Genomic DNA, 24,790 nt, shown 5'->3' on the forward strand with positions numbered 1-24,790 from the left:
ACATACTTTGCTCCCTAGGAATTCGTCTATGAATACAGGAATATAAGGAACAAATCAGTATCCTTTATTGCTTTTAAACCCAGGTAGCTTGGAGACTAGTCATATCTCATCATGTCTGAGTTTTGCCCTTGGCTTCTCGCGCATCGTGGACCTGCCAAAGAAGAAAAAGAATGGTATTTTTATGGAGAATGTGATACGATATCGCATCTCCATCGCACCAACTGTTCCTTATGAGGTACCAGCAAAAGGTCTTCTGTTGTTAACTGCCTGCTTTTTCTTAGCTTTTAAAAATTTTCAGCTTTGCCCTTCACAATGCCAGTATTGAAATTTAACAAGGCAACAACTGGCTCTTTTAAAAATGTAATCGTTTTATCAAAGATAAGCTCTCTGAAGGCAGATCCTTAGTCATGAAACATTTGCTGTAGCACTAAATATAATATTTGCTTCAGCTAAATATAGCTGCAGACCAATAGTGAAAAAAATGAATGCCCGCTCTAAAATGAAGAAGATACAAGGTTAAAGATACTAAAAAGTTGTTTTGTAGTGAGGTAATTTGCTAAGCATTTTCCCCTCAAATGTTGATTTTGTCTTATTTGTAGCACCCAGGGACCTCCCTGAGAAAGAGCAATTTATCAAGCAAATTAACTTTTTAGCCTTATAAGAAGTGCATTATTAAATAGTATGTGAAACATTGTCCAAAGATACTACACAGTGTGCTCAGTGGATCTAGAAGACAAATCCAAATCAGGGGAAGTAATCTCAGATTTAGACATTGCTGTAGTCTCCTCATTTTAAGTTTTATATCTGAGTTTTAATGCCTTTTTTTAAACTTAGATTTAAACCCCCAAGGTGAATACTCTTTGCTAGTCCCCAGTGTGTACTCAGTCATGAAAGTTATTAAAATTAACACCTATACATTGAACTTGTATTTTCAATGTCCTTTGCCAACCATCATCCAAGGAAAGTTTGAAAGGTATAACATAGGTACATTAATTGACAGTCGTTATAGGAGCACTTTCAGATTTTAGAAGCCACCTTATTTTTTTTTTTTTTTTCCTTAGGGATGTTTTACATAAAACACAAAATTCTCTAAAACTGTCCGTATTTTGGCTATGGAGTCTAATTTGTCAGAACTTACATGCAATCCTATATGCCTATTGAATTTAAGCTAAAGACCACACTCTTCTGCTCTAACATGGCTAAGGACATAAATACTTACTGGATAATCACACCTTTGGGACTGAACAATGGTTCTTCCAGTTTATTATGTCACCTACCCTAACAGTGACCACACAATGTCATAAGTCAACATGGCTAAGGGGTTGCATGCACTATGGGTTTTTTTTGTTGCGAATCTCTAAGACTTCATGTGATGACCAAAATACTTTTTAAAGTCAGTATCACAGCTCTAGCCTATTCTACCAGGAAATACAGATCACCAGGATCAGTTAGTTGTAAGAGCATCCGATGGATTGAGTCTTAAAATCGTCAAGACTTTTCACAGGCAAAAAAATCTCGACAACTATACTGGCTTTACAAACAGGACTCTAACGCCTTCAAGGTAAGAACCGAGTACACGATGGCACGCAGAGTGTGCATGAATTTGTCTTGTCGGTAGCTCAGATTCTCGGAAGAGGATCAGAGGGGAAGGCCTTTGGCCAGCACCAGCACTTTGCCCAAGGGAACTGTTGTCCTGTTTGAGTCTCTAGGTTAATATTAACCGGACCCAAGAAGTTTCTCTGCCCAGGACGCGTACACAAGCCACTATCTGCACAGTGTAACAACAAAAAACTGTCAGCACTTAATATATTTTCTGCCCCTCCCGGAGGGATCTCAATGAGTCTGGAAAGCGCCTAGCTTCTGAAGAACCAGGGGGTCAGGGAAAGCGGCGTCAAGGGCCTGGAAACCCAGCCTAGTCTCCCCTCCCCCGACTCCCACCTTTTGCTCTCACTGCTTTTGAAAAGTCTCAGCTCCCCCTCACTTCACTTACCCAAGTCCTCACTGGGCCCCGACCCTCGGCAGAGTCCCCTCGGCTCCGCTCCCTTCTCCCCTCCGCCCTCGGCAGGGCGGTTCCCGGGCCCCACACAGCAGAGGACTGAGCGGAGGCCTACTCACCCCTCCTAACAGCCCTATTTCGGGTTTATTTGAGTAGCTAGACTCCGGGGAGGGCGCAGGTCACGCGTCAGGAGACCGCCGGGGGAGCACCCCGCCCCCTCCGCCGGGGTTTCGAAAGGGGCGATCCTGGAGCGCGCCTGGAGTCTCGCGAGAGGAGGCGGGGCCCCGCCCGGCTCGCTCGGCCCTGCCCCGCCCCACCCTCCCCACATCCCCCCCACCCTCCCTCCCCCACTCCCCCGTGGCGCGAGCGGCTGACTGAGCCGGGAGAGGAAACGGCATTCTGAGCCGCGCTCCCGCCCAGGCCGGCCCCGACGCGGGCCTCGTCAGCCGGTAACGGGGAGCCGAGGTGGGGGGTCAGGGAGGCGACCACGCAAGCGGTGAAGGTCAGAAGCGGGAGGCCTCCTCCGAGAAGGGTGAGGAGGGGAGGGTCTGTGCCTCCCCCGCGGACTCCGCAGAGCTGAGGCGGGGTCGACCCCTCCCAGGGGCGGGGTCGCGCTGGGCAACTGCAGCCCAGGGGACTGATGGGGCGGGGCGCGCCCTTAAAGGGGGAGAAGGGGTCAGCTGTATGGGGGGGTGGGCTGAGGGCTTCCGGGCGGCGGGCCGTGGGCTGAGGAGCGGAAGCTGGGGGTGGCGTCCTAGAGCTGGGACTACGCTGACCGGCTAGGGGAAGCCCCGGGGCCGCCAGGTCCCTTCCGCCTCTCCTTTGGACCCTGACTGGAGGCCGGCGGGCTGGGTGGGGGGGTGGGGAGAACGGCGCGAGGGGGCGGGTCCCCGCGCTGCTCGCCGCTGATTGGCTGAGCGCGTGTGGAATCGGGTGATGGGAAACGCAGCCCAGCTCTCCCGTCCCCTCCTGCTGCTCTCGCTCTCCCCCCGCCTCCACCCCGTGGCGAAAGTGCTGCGCGGCGGCGGGTGCTTACGCTCGCGGGGTTTGGCTGTTGCAGGCAGGAGCTGGGAGGAGGCGGCAGCGGCAGCGGCAAGAGCGGCGGCGGCAGCAGCAGCAGCAGCAGCTGGGAGGAGGTGGTGACGGTGGCAACGGCAGCGTCAGGGACGATGGCGCGACTGGTGGCAGTGTGCAGGGACGGGGAGGAGGAATTCCCCTTCGAGAGGAGGCAGATTCCCCTCTACATAGACGACACCCTCACGGTGAGCGGGCCGGGCCGGGCCGGGCTCGCCGCTCCCCTGGCAGCTGTTTCCCCTCCTCCCCCTCCCCCAGGCCGAGCGCTGCGCACTGGAGAAAAGAGTGTGTTGCAACTCCTAGGCGAGGCCTTCTCTCCGGCAGGCCCCACAAACTCGCCTTTGCAGTGGGTCGTTTGGTAACGTCCGCGGGCCCCTAGGCTGGCGCTCCACCCGCAGTGAGAGCCCCTCTCCCCGGCTCTTACCCTCCTTTGCCACTCTCTTCCTTCACCCTTTCCCTTTCGGAGACGGTGCTTTTGCCCAAAGCAAGCTCCTTGGAGAGGGGCTGAAGGATCTCGGGCGTCCAGGGCCTATCCCTTACAGAAACCACCTCCCCTCGGGGAGGCTTAATTACCTGGAAATGTCGCAGCTGCACTGCTACCTGTCTATTTTCTAGCTTAATACTACAGCTCTCACTCCCTAAAGCATAATTACGGAGGGCAGGGTGACATGCTTTTGTACAGGAAAGATCCCGCTAAAAGGATCTGATTTCGCTAGAGTCTCAATATGCCTAGTCCATTAAAACTGTTGGAAATGATTGTATTGCTAGGCCATGACTCTTCAAAACGGGCTTTCTTGGCATTAATGATTCTTTAATTTACAGATAGCTTTTCCTAAGGAAGCCACAATATTGAATGTGTAAGGGCATTATAAAAGGCTGATGGCTCATCTTGAATGTCAACCCCAGTTCTGAGTAGTTACCCTTTTTAGAGTTGATGGTGGTACGGCATTACAGACCCTCTGCCCTGGGTTGCTGTAGTGTTTCCTTAAGAAGGAAATGGCAGAAATTTGAATCTGAACAGGAAATGAGTGCAGTCGCTTGTCACAATTTCTTAAGAAATGAAATGGACCTTTTCTGAGAATCTTGAAATGTGCATTTTGATGATGCTGAAGCTTTGGATTATACATTTGCATTTTGATAAGGTTTAACTAAGTGTCTTCATCATACCGCCTTTGCCTTTTTTCCTTTTCAAAGGTGGTTGGTGTGTTTTGTTCCTGAATTTCTTTTTTGCAAATACCTACTGAACTTTTTTCAAATTTTGTGTAAAATGCAAGTCATTGTAGAGATGTCACTCTATGCTTTCTGTTTGCCAGTCTCAATTAACACTTGATTGAGCTGCAGTACCTTTAAAAAGCATTAGAAGAGCTATTGAATGACTTAATTTGTTAGAACTTTTTAAATGAAAGCATATAATTACCTAAGTGCGTTTTTAAAATTTTTTCATGGAAAAAGAATGATTGGGCTCACGTAAGGTACATAGACTTTGTGTTTCATAAGAAAGTGTACTTGTATGCTTTGGTCATGATTTCTGCACTTTTTGCAGTAAAAGTATAAAGGACTTGTATTTTAAAAAGTGTTTTTTAAAAAATTAGCACTCAGATCAAATTAAATGAAGGATTTCTCAATTTGAAAATTAATATGAGTTCATTTATTGATAATTTTCTTTCTTTTCTCTCCCTTCACCACAGATACTTTTCTAGAGCATATAGTTTGTTATCAATCTTTTGTGTTTATTGTCCTAAATAATCTTTGAAGTTAAAAAAAAAATTTGGACATAAGGTTACTATTGAGTGTATACTATCAAAACAGGGGAAATCAACCTAAGATTTGAGTATTTACAAAAATTTAAGACACTTATGAGTCTCTCCTTATGTTCACAGAGTTACCTTTAATATGGACGTGGCACTGATATATCCATTAAATAGTTTTTTAAAATAGACAACTTTTGGGTGTTTTTAAACTCTCTTCTAAATGAATTTCCAAAATTTTCCTTAGAAAAAGATGTAACCTGCGCTGTGATTTATTATTGTACTTACTTCTCTAGGGAAGTTGGGATTGGACTGACTTGGCAGTAGAGTTTTGCTTTTATTGTATGGTGGACTTGTGACCCAGGCAAATAAAATTTAGGCTTGCTTAATTTAAGTATCTTAAGTAGCATCTTTTTTTTTTAATGTTTCTTTACTCTGGAAGGGTTTTTATCACTAGGAAGTGAGTGGGACTCTCCATTGCTTTGTTATGGAACTTACATATGTCACTGAATGCTGGTTTGTGTAAAATCTTGTCAAGAGTCCATCATATTTAGGGAAACAAGTTTTTTTCAGAACCGTTCTACCAGACACTACTTAAAGGAAGAGTGTAGAGCAAACACCTGTTGAGGAAGAGGGAGGAAGCAAGCCTGTAACAGAGGGTTATGCTCAGCACTGGGTCATTGATAGTTTGATGACATTGTATCCCTGAAGGTAACTTTTGGTTTGATCTTTGTTCCTAGACTCCATAGGTAATCCACTGAGGAAACGTGTGATTATTTCAAGTCTTAGAACCTTGTTAACTTCTAGGTGTTAAGTCTAGTTGTAATGTTTACAGTCAGTTACAAATATTTATTTTTGCAGAAGCCAAAACCTCTAGTCTGAGGTAAACTAGCGATTTTAAGTTGGATCTGTAAAATGAAATTAACAAGCTTGTAGATGAGGAAGTAGCCTCTTTTATGTGGTATGTTGTAGCCACATTTAAAAGACTCATGACAGTTCAGTGGGTTTGAGTACGTGAGTACAGTGCTGATATAGGTGTGTTTGAGAAAAATCCCAAGTAAGTAAACTGGTGGAATATTTAGGAAAATGGTATGCTGTGTAGCCAAAATGCTTTTCAGTGTTATTAGAATTATAGAATAGCAGATGGACAGAATACAGATTTTATTTTAAAGACATCTTTGAAGAATTGGGGCTTCCCTAGTGGCTCAGATGGTAGAGAATCTGCCTGCAATGCAGGAGACCCAGATTCGATCCCTGGGTCGGGAAGATCCCCTGGAGAAGGATATGGCACCCCACTCCAGTATTCTTGCCTAGATAATTCTCTGGACAGAGAGGATCCTGGTGGGCTACAGTCTATGGGGTTGAGGACAACACTGAGTGGCTAACACACTTTCTTTGAAGAATTACCGTTTTTAAAGTATTTTTAGAAGGAATTAATAGTCAAAATATATACTCCTTATAATATAATCTTGAAAAATAGTTGCAAAACAAAACAAATTATCCTTTACCCTGCTTCCCAGAGATAGCTGAGATTATAGAGCAGCATTTCGTGTAGTTCCCATCATAGCAACATACAGATTCAGAGTTGAGATATGTCATCTTCTGTAACACTTCATATCTTGCTTCTTCTCACTGAATGTAATATTGAGAACATTTTCTCTTGTTATTAAGCAGTGTTAATGGCCTTGTAATACTGTGTTGTATGACATTCCAGGATGTAATCATTCCTCCTTTGTTGGGCGTAGAGGTGGTCCTAGTTTTTGCTATGAATAACATTCTTAAGAATATGAATAATGCATAAAACTTTGCATTAACAATTTTTTCTGGCTTTTCAAAGGAAAATTACTGGATCAAAGGATAAAAATCTTCTATAAAATTCTTGATACATACTGTCAAGTTAGTACAATGTGGAACACAGTTTACCCTCCTAATTCAAACCAATCTAAATGGACTAGAAGCTCTGATAAGGGTTTTTGAGACTTTAAATGTAGTGTATCCTCTTGAGGATTAGGTAGTCAGCATCAGTTAGAAGTTTAGTATTGTTTGCTTTAAAAAAAAAAAAAACAACTTAGATCTTTATTTATTTATTTTATATTTTAGGCTAGGCCATGTGTGTCATGGCACGGGGGATCTTAGTTCCCTGACCAGGGATCGAACCTGTGCCCCCTGCATTGGGAGCTCAGAGTCTTAACCACTGGCCCACCAGGGAAATTTGCCTGTTTTAAATTCTTGATTAAGTTTTTAATTTACCAAAGGTGATAGATGTTACAGATGGCTGTGAAGATGAAGAAGTAAAAAAGTAAAACTAAAAGGACAGGGATTTTTAGTAAATACAAACAGTATTGTTGGATTAGAGCTTGTGAGAATGCGCTAGGAACAGATTATTTGTGATCAGGAGAAACCAGGACAGGTACTTAAGAGTGACAGTGGGTAATGGATTCAATAAACTTTATAAAGCAGTAATTGCAGGACAATGACTTGTTCTATTTTTGGCAAGCCTAGGGATAGGCAACCTCATCATGAACCAGACACTAATGATTCCTCTGTGAGACCACACCTGAAGTACTTTACGTGAGTGTCTTCCTTTGGGTAACCTAGAATCTGAAGAATAAGTCAGGGAAGTGATTTTAAAGAATGAGGGAAAATAGTTCTGCTGTCCTCTTATCTTCCTCTTTTTATTTTTTCCCTTTTTCTTATTTTGGTGTCATCATTGAAGAGGATATAGTGATTGGCCAGTAAACAAGTAAAAAGCCATTGTTGTAAGGGAAAGGCAAGGACAATAATTATTTACTGTGAGCATGGAGTTTCTAATTGGGGCGGTATTGAACGTGTGTGTGAGTGTGTGCATGCGTGCTCAGAAGCTCAGTTGTGTATGTACAAGAGAAAATTTAGTAGTGTTCAAGCCAGTGAAACACAGGAAAGACACAGTAATATACTTGATCTTTACATTTAGGTACTAGTTAGGTAAAAATGAAACGGTTGGAAATGAGGGTTTTGTTTCAAAAATTTTAAGCCTGTTCTTTATCGACTTTTTGAAAAGGATTCGAGAATTAGGTATTATTCATTAAATTTTACTTACTTATGGCTGTGCTGGGTCTTCATTGCTGCATGGGCTTTTCTCTAGTTGTGGCAAGCTGGGGCTACTTTCGGTTGTAGTGTGCAAGCTTCTTCTTGCGGTGGCTTCTCTTTCTTGCGGAGCACACACTGTAGGGTGCATGGTCTTTAGCAGTTTCAGCTCCCAGGCTCTAGAGCGTAGGGCCAGTAGTTGTGGCACACAGGCTTCGTTGGCCCGAGGCTTGATCCTCCTGCATCAGGGATTGAACCCGTGTCTCCTGCATTGGAAGCCGGATTCTTTATCACAGGGAAGCCCCTATTAAATTTTATAAACATATGTATTTTAAAGGTCAGCATGTAGATTTTAATATATAGGTATGCTCTCAGTCCTCTGCTTTAATTATTAAAACAATAAAATATAGTTGATCAGAATAAAAATAATTTACTTATACAGAGTCAGAATTTAGGATTTCACCTATGAACTGGTGAGGCATTGATTTGGTAAATTAAATAACTTTGATTTTAAAATAGTATAGGTAATTGTCTCAGTTGTTTTCTTTTTAATGGTGGCAAGTAATATGTGGTGAAATGATGTATCAAGCAAGTGAAAATGTAAATCAAAGTATTAATTGTTTAAATGGTATATTGGAGTGACTTGCAGTGTTCTAGTGAGTTACATGGTTTATCCTGTACCTTTTTTTATGGCTTGATGAGTTAAATTTATTTGTGTTTTAAACCATGTGGTGATTCCAGAGAACATGTGAGTTAATTGTACTGTTCTTTTTTTCAGTTTTTATGGGCCAGGATTTCTAATACCAGGATTGTTAAGACTAGTAACCAATTTTATTTTGTACTGTTGGCAAAGTTAATATATGACAGTGCTCAGAACAAAGGCTAGTATACATAAAGCTATGTTAAATGTCTTTATTATTATTACTGTCAGTCTTTGGGGATAAGACACCAAAAACTGGTGACAAGTTGGTTAGCCTAAAAATTCGGTAATTGATCGTAAAACTGTGAGCTGTGGACATGCAGTCTATATGTATGGAAGAAGAAACTTCCAGCATAGTAAAAGCTATTGAGATGGAAGCATGAACATATCTCTGAACTTGATATGATGAATATAGAATTGGAAATAAGGAACACTGGCTCTTTCCCTGGTAATAAGTGGTGTATGTGTGTTACAATACATTTGGGAAAGTCATCTATCTTTTCACCTAGAGATAGCCACATCTAATACATATTTTCTTTTTCTGTAAGAAGATAACACACATGAAAATTTGAATCATATTGTACATGCAGTTTTTGGTTCTGTAAAATACACTCAAGTCCTCTGGATTGTTGAATAGGTGTTTGCATCCATCCTTAGTAACTACTTGCCTTTCTCGCACACATATCCAGTAGTCCCCTCTTCACAAATCAAGAAAAGGTCTTATATCTGTTGTTTATACTTGCCGTGATTGTTTAGTCCTCTGTTTACTGTTGGAACAAGCACGTGTTTAGGCTCTCATTTCTGATGTGGAGGGGAAAGAGTGGTCACTTGTTTAAAGAAGCAGGTCTTTGTGATGCTGGTTGGTGAAGGAAAGTATGTTTTTAAGATCACGTTCAGCTGAGTGGGTTTTTTAGTTTTTGCCTCACATGGTCTCTTGGTCTTGACTTCACTCTTTCAGTGTGTAGGAGTTTGTGGCCCTTGTCACCTGGAAATAGAAGTTTGTCCTAGCATAGTATGTTTGATACATTTAACAATGCTCTAGTTAAGATATAAATGTGTTACTTTATTTCATTGTTTCGAAGGCATACTTTTTTCATATTTAACATCTCTATGGAGAAGGAAATGGCAACCCACTCCAGTGTTCTTGCCTGGAGAATCCCAGGGACGGGGTAGCCTGGTGGGCTGCCGTCTATGGGGTCGCACAGAGTCAGACACAACTGAAGTAACTTAGCAAACCAGATGTGCACGCGTTCACAGAGCCTCAGGGGACGGTGTGTAGCATGGCAGGCCCTCTGCAGAGGCATGGAGTCCGGTCCCCGGCAAACGCTCTTCCGTTTCCACCACCCGCGTTCAGCTCCCCCCAGAGATGCCCATAGGAGCCGATCTGTAAACAGAGGATCCCCCAGTGTTGATCGTAGGCTGTGTTCACCCTCACCTCAACAGCACCTTAAGTCTAATCAGCTAACTAGGATCTGTACATTGAAACCTATAGCACATTAGAAACTTGTATTTAAAAACAATTAACCGTACTGACCGAGTTTTACGTGGGAAATATGTAAATATGAAGTGTTGGGGTTTCCTTTTTTTATTTTAAGAAAAGGAGACGTTCACCACTCTCACGTGCCATTTGTCCTCAGAGGGCGGCTTTACTTTTTTGGTAAAGGAACAAGCTGCTGATCTTGACAAGGAATTCACGTATAATTGTTATTACAGAGGAATTGCTATTACTCATGTTTTAAAAATATCTATTAAACATTATTAAACTTGATCGGGATGGGCCAAATAAAGTTTTATTGGAACATTAAAAAAAAAAAATCTCTAAAATTGGGATACTTCTTTCATTTGATGACATCTTCCAGTTACAATGGTTCTTACCTAGTGGTACCTAGTGGTACATAAGTTATTCCTTGAAGTTAGTGGTGTCACAGATCAGTGAAATGTGGTGATTACTGATTTCCATTGTCTGACACCCCAAAACAGCCTTAAGCTTTATATCTCTCTCATCCTCTGCAATGAATTTTGAGAACTGAATAAGTATTTCAGTGTATTTTTTTCCGTTCATGATTAGAGCAAACATTTGCTCTGTGTTAGGTATTATTCTGAGTATGTATCTGTGTGTGTGTGTGTATATGTAAAGTGAAGTCATTATATATATAGTCATATATGTATATATAGTTATTTACATGATAAGATTTACTGTGTTCTGTAGCTCTGAGGAATAACTGAAAATGTCAGGATTTTTAATGTAAGATATCAGGTTATTTCACTTACTAAGTGCTTTCATTAGCCACTACAACACACATTTTTAAATACAAGTTAATCCTCACAACCCATTCTATAAGAGATATTAAAAGTTACTACTTAATCTCATTTTACACATAAGGAAGCTGAAAATCAGACTTCTTAAGTAACTTGCCCAGAATTGTGACATAAATTGTAAATTATAATAAAAGTGCATTTGAATTCAGGTCTGCCTGACTTCAGTGCCCTTGCTTATAATGACTATACCATTTCTGGCTTTAAAAACTGTAATTTGGATTTTTTTTTTTTTAACTTTTTGATGGAGGTGGGAGGGAGCAAATCTGGCTTTAGGGGAGTCTATTTCTGTCCTAGGAAATTATAAAATAATCTGTATCAGTGCTTTCATAGAAGGTAAAATAATTGATTTGTATTCTTTTACATATTAAGATGGTGATGGAATTTCCTGACAATGTGTTAAATCTTGATGGGCATCAAAATAATGGTGCACAACTGAAGCAGTTCATTCAGGTAAGTTTTAAAAATTAATGTTTTAAATGGCGTGTGTGTGCATGAGCATGTGTGTGTATGTATGTGTGTGTGTGTTTTAAGGAGTCAGATGTGAGCAGTCATTTCATCTTACCTAGGGCTCTTTAGGTCTTAAGGTTCAGTGAGGTTGCTTTGTTTTACTATGGCTCCAGTTACATTTACATCCCTGTGATGCGAAAGATTTGGTGGTGGTGTGTTACCATTTTACATGTCCATAAGGCGTTAGTTTCACTGGTTTAATTTTAAATTTAGTTTAATTTCCTTGTTTTTAAAAGATAGGACAGACAACTTTTCTTTGAGAACTTTGTTATTTTCTATAATTGTTTTCTTCGGTTTAAAAAAAACTTTGTAGTGTGAATTTTCTGATTTTTATTTAATTCTTTTTAAATTTTTTTTTTATGGAAGTATAGTTGATATACAGTGTCATGCTCATTTTTGCTGTACAGCAGAGTGGCTGATGATACACATGTACACATTCTTTATATTCTTTTCCTTTATGGCTTATCCCAGAAGATTGGCTGTAGTTCCCTGTGCTGTACAGTAGGACCTTGTTGTTTATGCATTTTAAATGTAATAGTTTGTGGGACTTCCCTGGATGTCCAGTGGTTAAGACTTTACTTTCTAATACAAAGGGTGTGGTGTGAGTTCTGTCTCTAATGAGGAGCTGAGATCCTGCATGCCTCATGGCCAAAAAACCAGAATATAAACAACAGAAGCAATATTGTAACAAATTCAATAAAGACTTTTAAAAAATGTAATAATTTGTGGCTACTAATCCCAAACTCCCAGTCCTATTTAATTTTTAGACAGTGTGATGCTTTGTAAATAAACATCTGCTGTACAGCAAAAATTAGCATGACACTGTATATCAACTATACTTCCATAAAAAAAATAAAATTTAAAAAAGAAATAAAAATCAGAAAATTCACAATACAAAGTTTTTTAACTGAGGAAAACAATTATAGTAAATATATATATGATCAGTATAAAGGAAGATAAATGGTTACTTTATTTCAAAATTGTTTCAACTTTTGGAGAAAACTGAATTAAAGGTTAATGGTAAATATGATAATATCCTTCTTGGGAGTTACCTTTCTCACCTTTATTTATTTATTTTGGTAAACTGGATTATTGGTAAACTACACTACATTACTTGTAGTATAACTATAGCTCCAGCTAAGTCGAAGTTATTTCCTGGAGTTTTTGTCCATTTCCCTACATTCATATGCACCAGCAGTTTACTCACTCACTGCTGCTGCTGCTGCTGCTAAATCGCTTCAGTTGTGTCCAACTCTGTGCGACCCCTTAGACAGCAGCCCACCAGGCTCCTCTGTCCCTGGAATTCTCCAGGCAAGAACACTGGAGTGGGTTGCCATTTCCTTCTCCAGTGCATGAAAGTGAAAAGTAAAAGTAAAGTTGCTCAGTTGTGTCCCACTCTTTGCGACCCCCTTGCCTGCACCCTACCAGGCTCCTCCGTCCATGGGATTTTCCAGGCAAAAGTACTGGAGTGGGGTGCCATTGCCTTCTCCGACTCACTCACTGCAGGCTCCTCCATAGGTGAAATGGGCCTTGTTCTCTCCCACTGATCGGTAACTCACCTGCTCACGGCTCCAGGTTGAGAATTGCTGCCCTGCATGATCACCATCCTAACTTGACTCATGCAGCTAAACATAGTGTGTGGTTAAAGGTTGAAAAGGAGACATAGTAAAGCTACACTGTCTTTGTTCTTTTTCCTTTTAAAGGTTTTTGTTTTAAGTGAGAGTGCTATGCCTGATACACACAGTGACTGAACACTAGGTTTCCAGATGCAGGGTTTCTTTTTGCTGCGCTGGTCACCTACTGCACAGCCCTGGCATCCCAAGCAGCGCTTGTTCATTTTAGCTGTGCTGTGCAGCATGCAGGATCTTAGTTCCCCAACTCAGGATTGAACCCGTGCCCCCTGCACTGGGAGCTCAGGGTCTTAGCTATTAGACCACCAGGGAAAGTCCGTAAGCAGCGTTTTTTATACTTGAGATTCTAAAACTGGGCTCGGGGGAGGGCAGTATAAGGGTTGTGGAATAAACTCAGTGCAGCATGGGTAAGGCTGGCCCATCTTGCCTTCCTGACTCAGTTGCAGGTAGATGGCAGGCCCTGCCCAGGTTGTACTTACTGCACAAGGATAAGGAATCAGAAAGAGTAGTGAAAGTCATTTTATGTCTTCCTTTATGAACTCTTCTTTATTTTTCTTCCCCTTTTTTCTCAGCGACATAGTATGCTTAAGCAACAAGATCTAAGTATTGCCATGGTGGTGACATCACGTGAAGTCTTGAGCGCACTTTCTCAGCTTGTGCCATGTGTGGGTTGTCGTCGCAGTGTGGAACGCCTCTTTTCCCAGCTTGTGGAGTCTGGAAATCCTGCCCTTGAACCCCTGACGGTGGGCCCCAAGGGAGTCCTGTCTGTAACTCGAAGCTGCATGACTGATGCAAAGAAGCTTTATACATTATTTTACGTACATGGGTGAGTATAATCAATTAGGAAACAATGGATTTGCTTAATTTTAAACTCAGTGACAGTGGGTAGCTTTTTTGTAACTTTGACTGGGGCAAAGCTTGAGTTCAGATTTAACACAAGTAACTTCTGTGTGCCAGTGACTGTAAAGTTTCTTTTCTTGAGGGAGAGACAGGCAGTAGGCAAATACATACTTTGTCAAGAATGTTGTTATGAAGACAAACCAGTAAGAGAGAATGAGTGGGTAGAACTCACATGGAGAGTGGTCAGGGAAAGCCTCTCTAATAAAATGACATCGCATATAGGCTAGAGTAGAGTGAGGGAGTGAGCCATGTCGTTACTTGGGTGAAGCAGAGAAAGGGCAGCAGGGTAAGGGTTCAGAGATGGGAGTTTCCCCAGCATGTTTGAACAACAGTAAGGAAGCCATTGTGACTGGAGGCAGATGAATGAAGGGAACAGTAATAAAAGATGAGGTCAGAGGAGCACTGAGAGGCCTAATTATGTGGTGCTATGCTGAGGGCTTTTATCTTAACTCTGAGACGGGAAGATTGAGGAAGGTTTTGAGCAGAGGAGTATGTGGTCTACCTTGGAGTTACGCTTCCTTTTACCTCTGCGTTACGAGTAAGTGGAAGGCAGAGAAACAAGCTGTTCAGTAGTCCATGCAAGAAAGAATAGTGGCCAGTGTAGTGGCCACAGAGATAATGAGAGATGGCTGGATCCAGTAGTTGCAGTGCCTGGGCTAAGTTGCCCCGAGGCGTGTGGGATTTTAGTTCCCCAACCAGGGATGGAACCTGAGTCCCCTGCACTGAAAGGCAGATTCTTAATCACTAGACCACCTTGGAAGTCCTAGGAGGAGCAATTTCGCAGAGCTGACTTTTGGGCATGTTAATTTGAGGTAGCAGTTGGGAGTGCAAGTAGAGTTCAGAGAGTTCTGGGCTAGGGATATAAATTTGTGTCATCAGCATATGCACACACACACACAGATACACATACACACCCACCCACCCACACACACCCCCACACACACCCACACCCACGCACCCACCCACACCCACACCCCCACCCCCACCCACCCACCCACACACACACCCACCCACCCACACACACACCCACCTATGAGGTGAAATGTGATCACCAAAGGGTAAGTGGTGTGAATAGGAAAAGTGAAGCTGTTTGAAGGTGGTGGTAGAGATTATGGATTTTTATTCCGCCTGAGAAAAGAAGCTTTGAAGGATTTCTGAATAGAGATAGAACAATATGATTTTTGTCTTGAAAAGATGACTCCAGCTGCTAAGTGAAACGTAGAATGTAAAGGCAGAGGGTAGATGGCAAGGAGACCATTTGGGAGGCCAACTGTTGGAATTGACTAAGCTAGAGAGGTGAGTGGGACAAGGGTCATAACAGTGGCAGTGATGAGAAGTGATCTAATTCTGGATATATTTAAGAGTTGACAAGCTTTGCTTATTGGTTGGATTCAGGGTTTGGATGTTTAGCATTATGTATTTCTATATTTGCATAAAATTTCTGTTGAAGGCTCTTCGTCAAGGATAATTTGTTTATTTTTAGAAACTTACTAGCTGTATGAGCTAGGACTTTTAACAGTTATTTTTATTTTGGCTGTGCTGGGTCTTCGTTACTACTCGAGCTTTGCTCTGGTTGCAGAGAGTGGGGCTCTTCTCTAGTTGTGGTGCTCGGGCTCCTCGTTGCAGGGGTGTCTCTTACGAGCACGGGCTCTGGGGCTTGTGGGCTTCTGCAGTTGCTGCTCCGAGCTCTAGAGCACGGGCTTGATAGTTGTGCTCATGGGCTGAGGGGCTCCGTGGCATGTGGGAGCCTGGCAGAACAGGGATTGAGCCCCTGTCTCCTGCACTGGCACTCAGATTCTTTACCATTGAGCTACCAGGGAATCCCCTGTTTATTTTATTTTTAATTAACCTCTGCCTCCTCTTTTTTTTTTGGCCATACTACACAGCTTGTGGGATTTTAGATCCCTGAGCAGGGATTGAACCTGGGCTGTTAGTAGTGAGAGCTCAGAGTCCTAACCACTGGACTGCCAGGGAATTGTCAAGGATATTGTCAGTTTAGATATCTATTGTTTGGATAAGGGAGTGTGGCTGAGTGTCAGGTAGCAATAAGTCATAAAATACTGGAGTGCCAGGCACACTGCTAGATACAATGGAGATGCAGGGATGAATGAGATGGATGCAGACTAAGGGAAAGAGTATGTTGAATAGAGCAGGCCTCTTTCAACATTCTGATAGTCTGAGAATGGAATAGGAATAAAATTGTATAGACTCTTGGGTTAGAGTTCATTTGAAGAGAATTTTTCAAAGTGATATGTCTGTAATACTTTAAATATACTTCTCATTAAAGGGCGTAAAGATTTTGAAAATTCTAAAGAAAAATTAATGTTAATCAGACCTTTAATGGTTTATTTATTTTTTATTATTTATTTATTAGGTCCAAACTAAATGACATGATAGATGCTATTCCAAAAAGTAAAAAGAACAAGAGATGTCAGTTGCACTCCTTAGACACGCACAAACCAAAACCTTTGGGGTAAGTAGAATTGATTATCAAGATACTTTGTTAGTGTTAAGATTATAAATGTTGATCCTATTTGGTAAAAAGAGAAGAAACAATGCTAGTTTTATTTCATTAATTGTTTACACTGTAAAATAGAACACCATATAATTGGTCAAAATAAATATGTCTTCTAGTTCTTTTTGCATTGGGTCTGTATAGGGTCTCAGTGTAAGTCTGACTTCTAAAATTTATTTTCCCTTGTACTATATGTTTCAGAGAAGGGAGGTTGAGATCCTTGTGTAAATTTATGTAGCCAATATTAATTTTTTCAAAGTAGTGGTATCATTCTTTAATCTATGTAATAGTTATATAAATTATTTTTCTTGTCTTTCTTGTCTTTAGGTCTCCCTAATAATTTATCAAGGATTTACCAAAAAAACCTTGAGTTAGTTAAAGCAATGTGAATTTATGTAACTAATTTGCAGTTTTCTTCTTGGTTAGGTGCTATAGTGCCCAAGGCTGCCCCCTTCTCCCAGCTCAGTGTCAAGTTTCCCTTTCAAAAGTGCTTGGGGTTGGGGGTGGGTGGTAAGGAGAAATCATAGAATTTGAAGGGAGTTTCTAAGAAGTAACTTTTGGGGAGAATGGGATGATATAAAACTGTGCTCCTGAATTAATTTTAGAAGTTAGTTTTTTGAACATCTCATTAGTATTGTTGACATTTTCCTCTCTGGTAAAAAGATCTGGATGACCAGGTGGTGGTATGTTAATAATCTCTTTTTCCCTCCATACTCAGGAACAAAAAATTTTTTTTAAACTTTCATCATGAAGACTGTCAAACACATAGAAAAGTAGAGAGACTATACAAGGACTCTGTTACCCCCAAATACCTTTACCCAGACCCAGTTGTTATCAGGATTTGCCAAGTTTATTTCATTTGTTCGCCTTTTCCTTGGCTGAAGTATTTTAAAGCAAGTTCCAGACATCATGTTATTTTACTACTGCATTCATCTCTAAATACAGTGACATTCTCTTTCATGACAGTGCCATTATAACACCTAACAAAAACTTAACTACAATAATCTAATACCCAGTTCATATTCACGTTTCACCGACTCTCTCTGAAAGTGTCTTCTTACACTGATTTGTTAGAATCAAGATTTACATAAGAATCACATATGATTTCTAAATGTGAGAACTCTAAGCGCAGTAAAGCTCTGTACAACCCCAAATGGTTATCTAAGGATAATTATTTCACATACCTGATTTACCAGTATCTTTAAAGAATTCCTGACTCTCTGAGTACAGAATTTAGTCTGATTTTCATTGGACAGTAACCTTTATCTGAATAACCCGTTGACTAAAACCACAGAGTAGTCTGATACAATACAAAGGCTGCCTTCTGTTTCTTGATTATGAATGTTTGTCACTGAGGAGCTGAAAAGCAAGAGCTACCCCACATCGTAAACATCTGTGCTCATTGCTACCTTCCTACAAAGACCAGTCCTTCCACTTTTGCTCTGGATTCCACTGCTCTCTTGTTCTCCTTGACTGCTTCATTGATTATCTACTTTCATTAAATTGACATATAGCTGTATCTGCATACCTCTGCAGACTTCACATCCAACGTCAGCTCTAGCCCCACCACATAGGAAGCCAAATGTTTTGGAAGGTTGTTTGCCGAATTATGCGATCAGTGTGAGTGGAGTTAGTTGATCTTAAGCAACACCTCCTAAGGTAGTTTCAGTTATTCCCCATGCCACGTGGATAGCTGGTCAGAGAGTACAGTGTGCTTAGCCAAGACTTCTCCTCCTCCACTTTGGATGGTCACCGCCATTCTGTGCTACTATGACTTTTTGTATTTTTCCACTGTTGTTCCCCCCTTTCATTTTCTTCAGGGGAAGGTATAATACAGTTAATTAAGTTTTAGCCTAACCAATAGTAACAGTCCAGTTCAGTCTTTCTTAGAGTATTCTCATATTCATACAAGCAAACCCCAGTTATTGTCTGGGAGTAAGTGTGTGGTCTGAAAGAAAGGTCTAGGCCCGGGTTGTGGGCCTGTAGCTGATGAGTGATGTACCGCCGACTCTTGAACAGCACAGGGATTAGGAGCACAGACCCTCCACACAGTGGAAAATTTGAGTGTAACTTCTAGTCGGCAACTTCATGTATTATACATGGTTCCTTCATGTCCTCATACTCAGTAACTGCAGACTGTGCAGTGCTGTGGTACTTAACTATTGAAAGAAATCCATGTGTAAGTTGACCTGCGCAATTCAGCCTCGTGTTGTTCAGTGGTCAGCCGTATAAGATCACCTACAGGAAAAGAAGGGTAACAGAAAGGAATGCTGAGGACTTCAGTTTAATGGTAGGAAAGAATAAGTCTAAAGAAACTTGAGAGAGTGGCCGGAGGCAGGAGGAAACCACGGGAAAAGTGTTTTGGGGGCAGGGACTTGGACAGCCGTGGTGAAGGTTGCTGAGTTATCAAGGACCTCAGAGTCCATTGGATATAGCAACACCAAGATAATTGGTGATCTTGATGAGCAGATCTGTGGTTGAATGGCTCAGAATCCAGATCAGAATGTGTAGAAAAATGCATGCATTGCAGGGTTTTAATGGACTAAGCTGTCAGTGGAAAGTATGGAAGTAGAACAAAGAAGTGAAAAGACTTCCTTTTTCAGAAAGCTTGATCTTGACAGGAAGAAGTGGTATAAAGACATTTGGTTTGGAGAGATTACCGATAACATCTTGATTTGAGTTATAGAATTTTCAAGTCGTTTTAGAATAATGGTTTCACATTCAGATGGTATAATAGTCATTCCCCAGCCCTTTTCATCAATACTGAGAATTTGAGAGTTATGTGGATCACTGAAGCATAATTAGAAAATTCGAAACTTGGAAGATGAGAGTAGAAGGATGTAACATGCAAGGCAGAGCAGGAGTTGAGGTGTTTGCTTCAAAAACAAGGACAGTTCACCCTTTCTTGAGCCCTTGTGAGATGGGACTAGGGAGCTGAATTGTATGTCTGATCTTATGTGGTGGGCAGGGGGTTGAGAAATACCTATTTAGCTGTAGAAAGTAGGTCAAGTAAAGATTCAGAAGTGTTTCCATCTCAAGCATCCCAGGTAATGAATTTCTAGGACTAGTGAGACCTGCAGAAGAACAGGCAGGAGCCAGTTGTTCAGAATCATGAAAAATCAAGAAGACTATCATTGAATGGAAAATAGAAACACATTTCTCTTGGAATGCACATCTGCAACAAAGCAAAATGCGTGACCAGCGCCACATTGAAACCTGTGGGGGAGGGAGAGTCTGGGAAGTTTTTAGTAAGTTTTTAAAAAATTATTTGTGTAGTACTACTAATTTAGGCTGTGTAAAGTGTTCATCTTAGTATACTATCTTTATTTTCAAAAATGTAAAATTTTATTTACTATAATTAGATTAATCTGTGACTTTCCCAGCTGCTTATAAATGTGAAGGTAGATAAGAATTTTGTTGCCGTGGGCTAGCTATAAAATCACATTAAGTAGATCAACACTAATTAGCATTTTCAATTTGTGAAAAGTTGATCCGTGTATAGAAGTGAAAATATTTTATAATTTTTTCAGCCCTTTTGATTTTAACATTCCAAGTAGATATGCTCCTAAAATGCTTACTATATTAAACAGTTGCTATCTTGATAAATGTAAATGTTAAATTATTATCAAGTAAACGTAATAGTTGAGCACACGTTTTTGTGTAAAGATATGAGCTCCTGCATAAATAACATTTTAATATGGTTAAAGTAAATATGTAATTATATACAAATTTGCAAACTTACCCTACTAATATATCTTAATGTATTAAAGAGTTCATGATCTTAATTTAGACTGTAGAGATTCTTCCTTCAGATGATCTCAGTGTCACTAAGCTTTGTACTGTGCTGTACTACAGTGAAGGGAGCAGTAGCAGTGTCAGTTCAGAGAAGTTAAGTACAGATAAGAGGAGTAGTGAAGACCACAGGAAGGACAGCAAGTGTAGGATCATTTTCCATTATGGACCTTTCCAGGGAACAGCCAGGTAAAATCAAGCACTCCTTTACTCCGCTTTTTAAAATGTTTTTCCATTATATATTCTTCCACCTCACTAAGATTTGTTTCTTTCTGCAGAGGTTGTTGGATGGACGTATGGGAACTCATGTCCCAAGAATGCAGGGATGAAGTAGTTTTAATTGACTCTAGTTGTCTTTTAGAAACACTAGAAACCTATCTGCGAAAACACAGGTAAGTCCAAAGGTCATGATGATGTAGTGGGAAGATGCTTTAGGGGTCGGTCACCTTCTTCCTGTAATGGTACTCTAGCCTTCTGGTTAATACCTGACGCCAGGCGGAGCTTAGTGGCAGGGCAGGAAGTTCCTTTATGGCGTGATGTTGGCCTTCTTGTGTTTTACCTGTTGGTTCCAGGCCAGCCTTTCAAGGAACACAGAGTAGCTGTGCATCGAGTAAAGTGTACTTAATCACTGTGGAAATTCTTGTATTCCTTGTTTTTGATGGAAGTGTTTCATGGTGTCATTTTCAAAACTAAAATTAAAATAGCAGCTTTTACTTAGTAATATTTTCAATTATTTTTTCTTTGTCAAGAGCTAAAAATGGAGTTGGAAATCATGTGCTTCATGTATTATAGGAGTAACTTCAGATTTTTCTTTTTAGAATACTACTTTACAAAGAATTTTCCAAGTGTCATTAACATTTGCGAATTCGTAGGGAGGGAGAGTGCAGTAGAAAGGAAACTGGTAAAGGAGTCATCTAGAGGTGGTGTTCTTGGGGGGAGTTGCACTCTTCCAATAAAAATTTGTCACATGTTGGGTTTGTGGTTATGTGTTCTTTGACTTTGGGACAGATATACACAATTACTTTGGGGACGCTTCTAGAAAACATACATAAATTATAAAAACTGGCATTATCAAGGTTGTGTTCTTATGGCAATGAGCTAATGACTTAATCTGCATACTAAGTTTATTAACTATTTTTCTTTTTTCAATTACAAGCTTGTTTTTTGCCTTTTTGGTTGATTGTACCCAAAAGAATAGAGAATGTCAGTTATTTGGAGTTTGGGAAGTAAACGTAAAACATATGAGTGTATAGGTCCGTCATAGATACCTTTCTTTTTCAATATGAATTGATCCTTATATTCAGTATGAATTGGCCCAAAAGAGCTTTTTTGGGTGATAAATTACTAGTTATTAGAGCTAACATTTTGGAATTTCCTGTATTGGTTGTAGATATTTCCTGTGTTTGGGGGGCAGTATTTTATAGGAAAGGTGGAGTCCGTTTTATAAATATTTTTAAGGATGCAGGGGAAGAAGTATGATTAGAAGCAGTTAAGGAAGATTGCAGTGAATCTAGGTCCTACTGATTATAGCTTTGTACAGATTACTTTTCTGTGCTTCCGTGTTTTTCTTTTTTAAGACAAAATAATAGTAGTAGTCCTATAGAACTTATAAGACTAAACTTGTTAGGATTGATGATACATAATAAGACTTAGAACAGTATCTGGCACGTGGTAAGCACACCAGGGAATATGTGTCTGCCAGATTTGCAAGTCCTTGTTATTCCTGTGTATCGAGTTCTTATTTTAGGTACAGTTTTGAGTTTTTGAGGTACAGTCAGTTGAAAATGATTTTTAAAGGTCTGAATAGTGGATGTTCTTGGCACATCTATTTTATTTAATAGATTTTTCTGAGCAGTGTATAATAAAGATTTTATAACACTTTTTAGCCAGTTAAGTGTTATAATAGTGCATTATTAGAAATTAGGTGTTAGAAACTCTGAAACCTCTGTCTTAAGAAACTTTTTTTTTTTTAATTTGTGTGCAAGGTTACTTTTGAAAACAGGAAAAATCACTTTCATTCTTACAGCTTCCGTATAAAATTTTAAATGACTGTTTGCTTATGTTTATGTTACTTAACGATCATGTACAGTCAAACATATTAAACTGACGATTTAAAGCAGTAAGATATGGGGAAAATATTTCAAGTTTTATTATTGGTACTATATGATATTTAACCATTTATTTACTAAAAAAATGTAGACTTACCATTTATAGCGTCAAAATGTGGAAGTAATTTTATTTCTGTGTCTAAGACCATTTCTCCCACCAAGGGGAAGACTTTTTAAAACTTGTGATTAAAAAATACATAACATGTGTTTACCCTCTTAACAGTTTTTAAGTGTATAGTACGGTGCTGTTAACTGTTTACTAGCTGTTGTGCACTGGATCTCTAGAACTTTTTCATCTTGCATGACTGAAGCTAAACCCACCCATTGAATAAAAGCTCATTTCCCCCTCCCTGCACCTCCTGCCAGCCACCGTTCTGTTTTCTGTTTGAGTTCAGTTACTTCATGTAACTCATATAGGTGGAATCATGCCATATTTGTCTTTTGTGTTTAGCTTATTTCACTTAGCATAATGTCCTCAGGGTTTACCCATGTTTTAACATATGACAGAATTATCTCTTTTTAAGGATGAATAATGTCCCATTGTATGTATACACTGTGTCCCTCTATCAAGGGACATTTAGGTTGTTCCCACATCTTGGCTTTTGTGAATAACGCTGTAGTGAACATGGATGTGTGCCAAAAGCTCTTTGAGATTCCCTTTTTAATACTTTTGTATGTGTTTCCAGAATTGGGATTGCTGGATTATATGGTAATTGTATTCTTAATTTTTTAAGGAAATGCTATACTATTTGCCATGCTGGCAGCCATTTTATAATCTTGTCAACAGTGTGCAAGGAAGGGTTCCAATTTCTCCAGATCCTTGCCAACACTTGCTATTTTCTAATTAAAAAAAAAATATATATATATATATAAAAATATATTTGGTTGTGCTGGGTCTTAGTGGATGCACTTGGGATCTTCAGTCTTCATTGCGGCATTAGGGCTCTTTAGGTGGCGCCTGTGAACTCTTAGTTGTGGCCTGTGAAATCCAGTTCCCAGGGCAGGGATTGACCCTGGGCTCCCTGCATTGGGGGTGCAGTCTTAGCTGCTGAGCCACCAGGGAAGTCTTTCTTTTCTAATTTTTGACAGTGGCCATACAGTGGGCTTGAGGTGATTTTGTGTGGTTTTGATTAGCATCTCCCTGATGATTAGTGATATTGAGCATTTTGTCATGTACTTACTAGTCTATCTTCTTTGAAGTGTCTGTTCATGTCCTTTGTCCATTTTTTAATCATACTTTTTTTTTTGTCTGTTATGGAATTATGAGAGTTCCTTATTCTGTACATTAACCCCTTATCCAGTGTATGGTTTGTAAATGCTTTCTCTGTTCCATAGGTTGTCCTTCACGCTATTGTTTCCTTTACTGCACAGAAGTTTTTAGGTTTGATGTAGTCTCATTTGTCTGTTTTCTCTTTTGTTCCTTGTGCTTTTGATTCCATATGCAAGAAGTCATCACCTATTCCACTGTCACATGTTCTCTAATAGTTTTACAGTTTCAGGTCTTAATATTTAGGTCTTTAACACATTTTGAGTTAATTTTTGTCTATTTCTCTGTCTCTTTTTTAGTGAAACAGTGATTTTTTACTTGCCAACGTGATTGCTTTTGTTTACAAAGGGCTTAGAGCTTCTGTTTTAACAAATACTCATTTCAAGAAACAGAGTTATCTGCTATTGGGTCAAAAAGATGTGCATAACAAAATGATTACATGACATTGTAAGGGTAAATGCTATAACGATAAGTGTAAGTCAGAGATAATAGGAATATAGGAAGGTTAAATTTTAGTTATGGAAATTGCAAGAGGCTTTTTTAAGGATGGGTATGATTCAGGCAAATGGAGATGAATGTGGAGGGGAGTGGGGAGGAAACAGAAGGAAAAAAGACTTTGTAGTAGGGACGCATCAGTTATGTACAAAGTAGTCCATTGTACATGGAAGCGACCTAAATGTTCATTGACAGATGCATGGATTAAGAAGATGGTGTGTGTGCCCGTGCATACGCGCTGTGGAGTACTGCTCAGCCAGAAAGGAGGCCGAGATGATGCCGCTTGCAGCAGCATGGACGGGCCTAGGGGTTAGCATGCTGCGTGCTTGGTTGCTCAGTTGTGTCTGACTGTGGCTCCGTGAACTGTAGCCTGCCAGGCTCCTCTGTCCATGGAATTTTCTAGGCAAAAATACTGAAGTGGGTTACCATTTTCCTCCTCCATGGGATCTTCCCGACCTGGTGCAAACCTGCATCTCTTGCGTCTCCTGCATTAGCAGGTGGATTCTTCACCACAGAGCCACCTGGGAAACCCAAGAGATTATCATATTAAGTGAAGTAAATCACAAAGGCAAATTCCATATGATATCACTTATATGTGGAATCTAAAATATGATACAAATCAACTTACTTACAAAACAGAAACGGACTCACAGACATAGAAAACAAACTTAC

The 24,790-nt window shown here is 40.3% G+C and overlaps 1 protein-coding gene across 7 annotated transcripts in view; it reads left to right on the forward strand.

The window, feature by feature from the left end:
* Positions 1-2,389: 2,389 nt before the first annotated feature.
* GGNBP2 (gametogenetin binding protein 2) overlaps positions 2,390-24,790 on the forward strand; it is a 32,792-nt gene continuing 10,391 nt past the window's right edge. For 4 of the 7 annotated variants that reach the window (XM_052657661.1, XM_052657664.1, XM_052657663.1 and 1 more), the window contains exons 1-7: positions 2,390-2,528; positions 3,057-3,258; positions 11,273-11,353; positions 13,614-13,867; positions 16,316-16,414; positions 20,312-20,437; positions 20,527-20,640. In XM_052657661.1, the coding sequence (XP_052513621.1) occupies positions 3,166-3,258; positions 11,273-11,353; positions 13,614-13,867; positions 16,316-16,414; positions 20,312-20,437; positions 20,527-20,640 (767 nt within the window). In that variant the 5' untranslated portion in view covers positions 2,390-2,528; positions 3,057-3,165. Of the gene's footprint in view, positions 2,529-2,771; positions 2,801-3,056; positions 3,259-11,272; positions 11,354-13,613; positions 13,868-16,315; positions 16,415-20,311; positions 20,438-20,526; positions 20,641-24,790 lie in introns of those variants that run through there. The other 3 variants (XM_052657665.1, XM_052657667.1, XM_052657662.1) reach the window with 2 other exon arrangements.

The sequence above is a fragment of the Budorcas taxicolor genome, chromosome 19 (genome assembly GCF_023091745.1).
Source record: "Budorcas taxicolor isolate Tak-1 chromosome 19, Takin1.1, whole genome shotgun sequence".
Lineage (NCBI taxonomy): Eukaryota > Metazoa > Chordata > Mammalia > Artiodactyla > Bovidae > Budorcas > Budorcas taxicolor.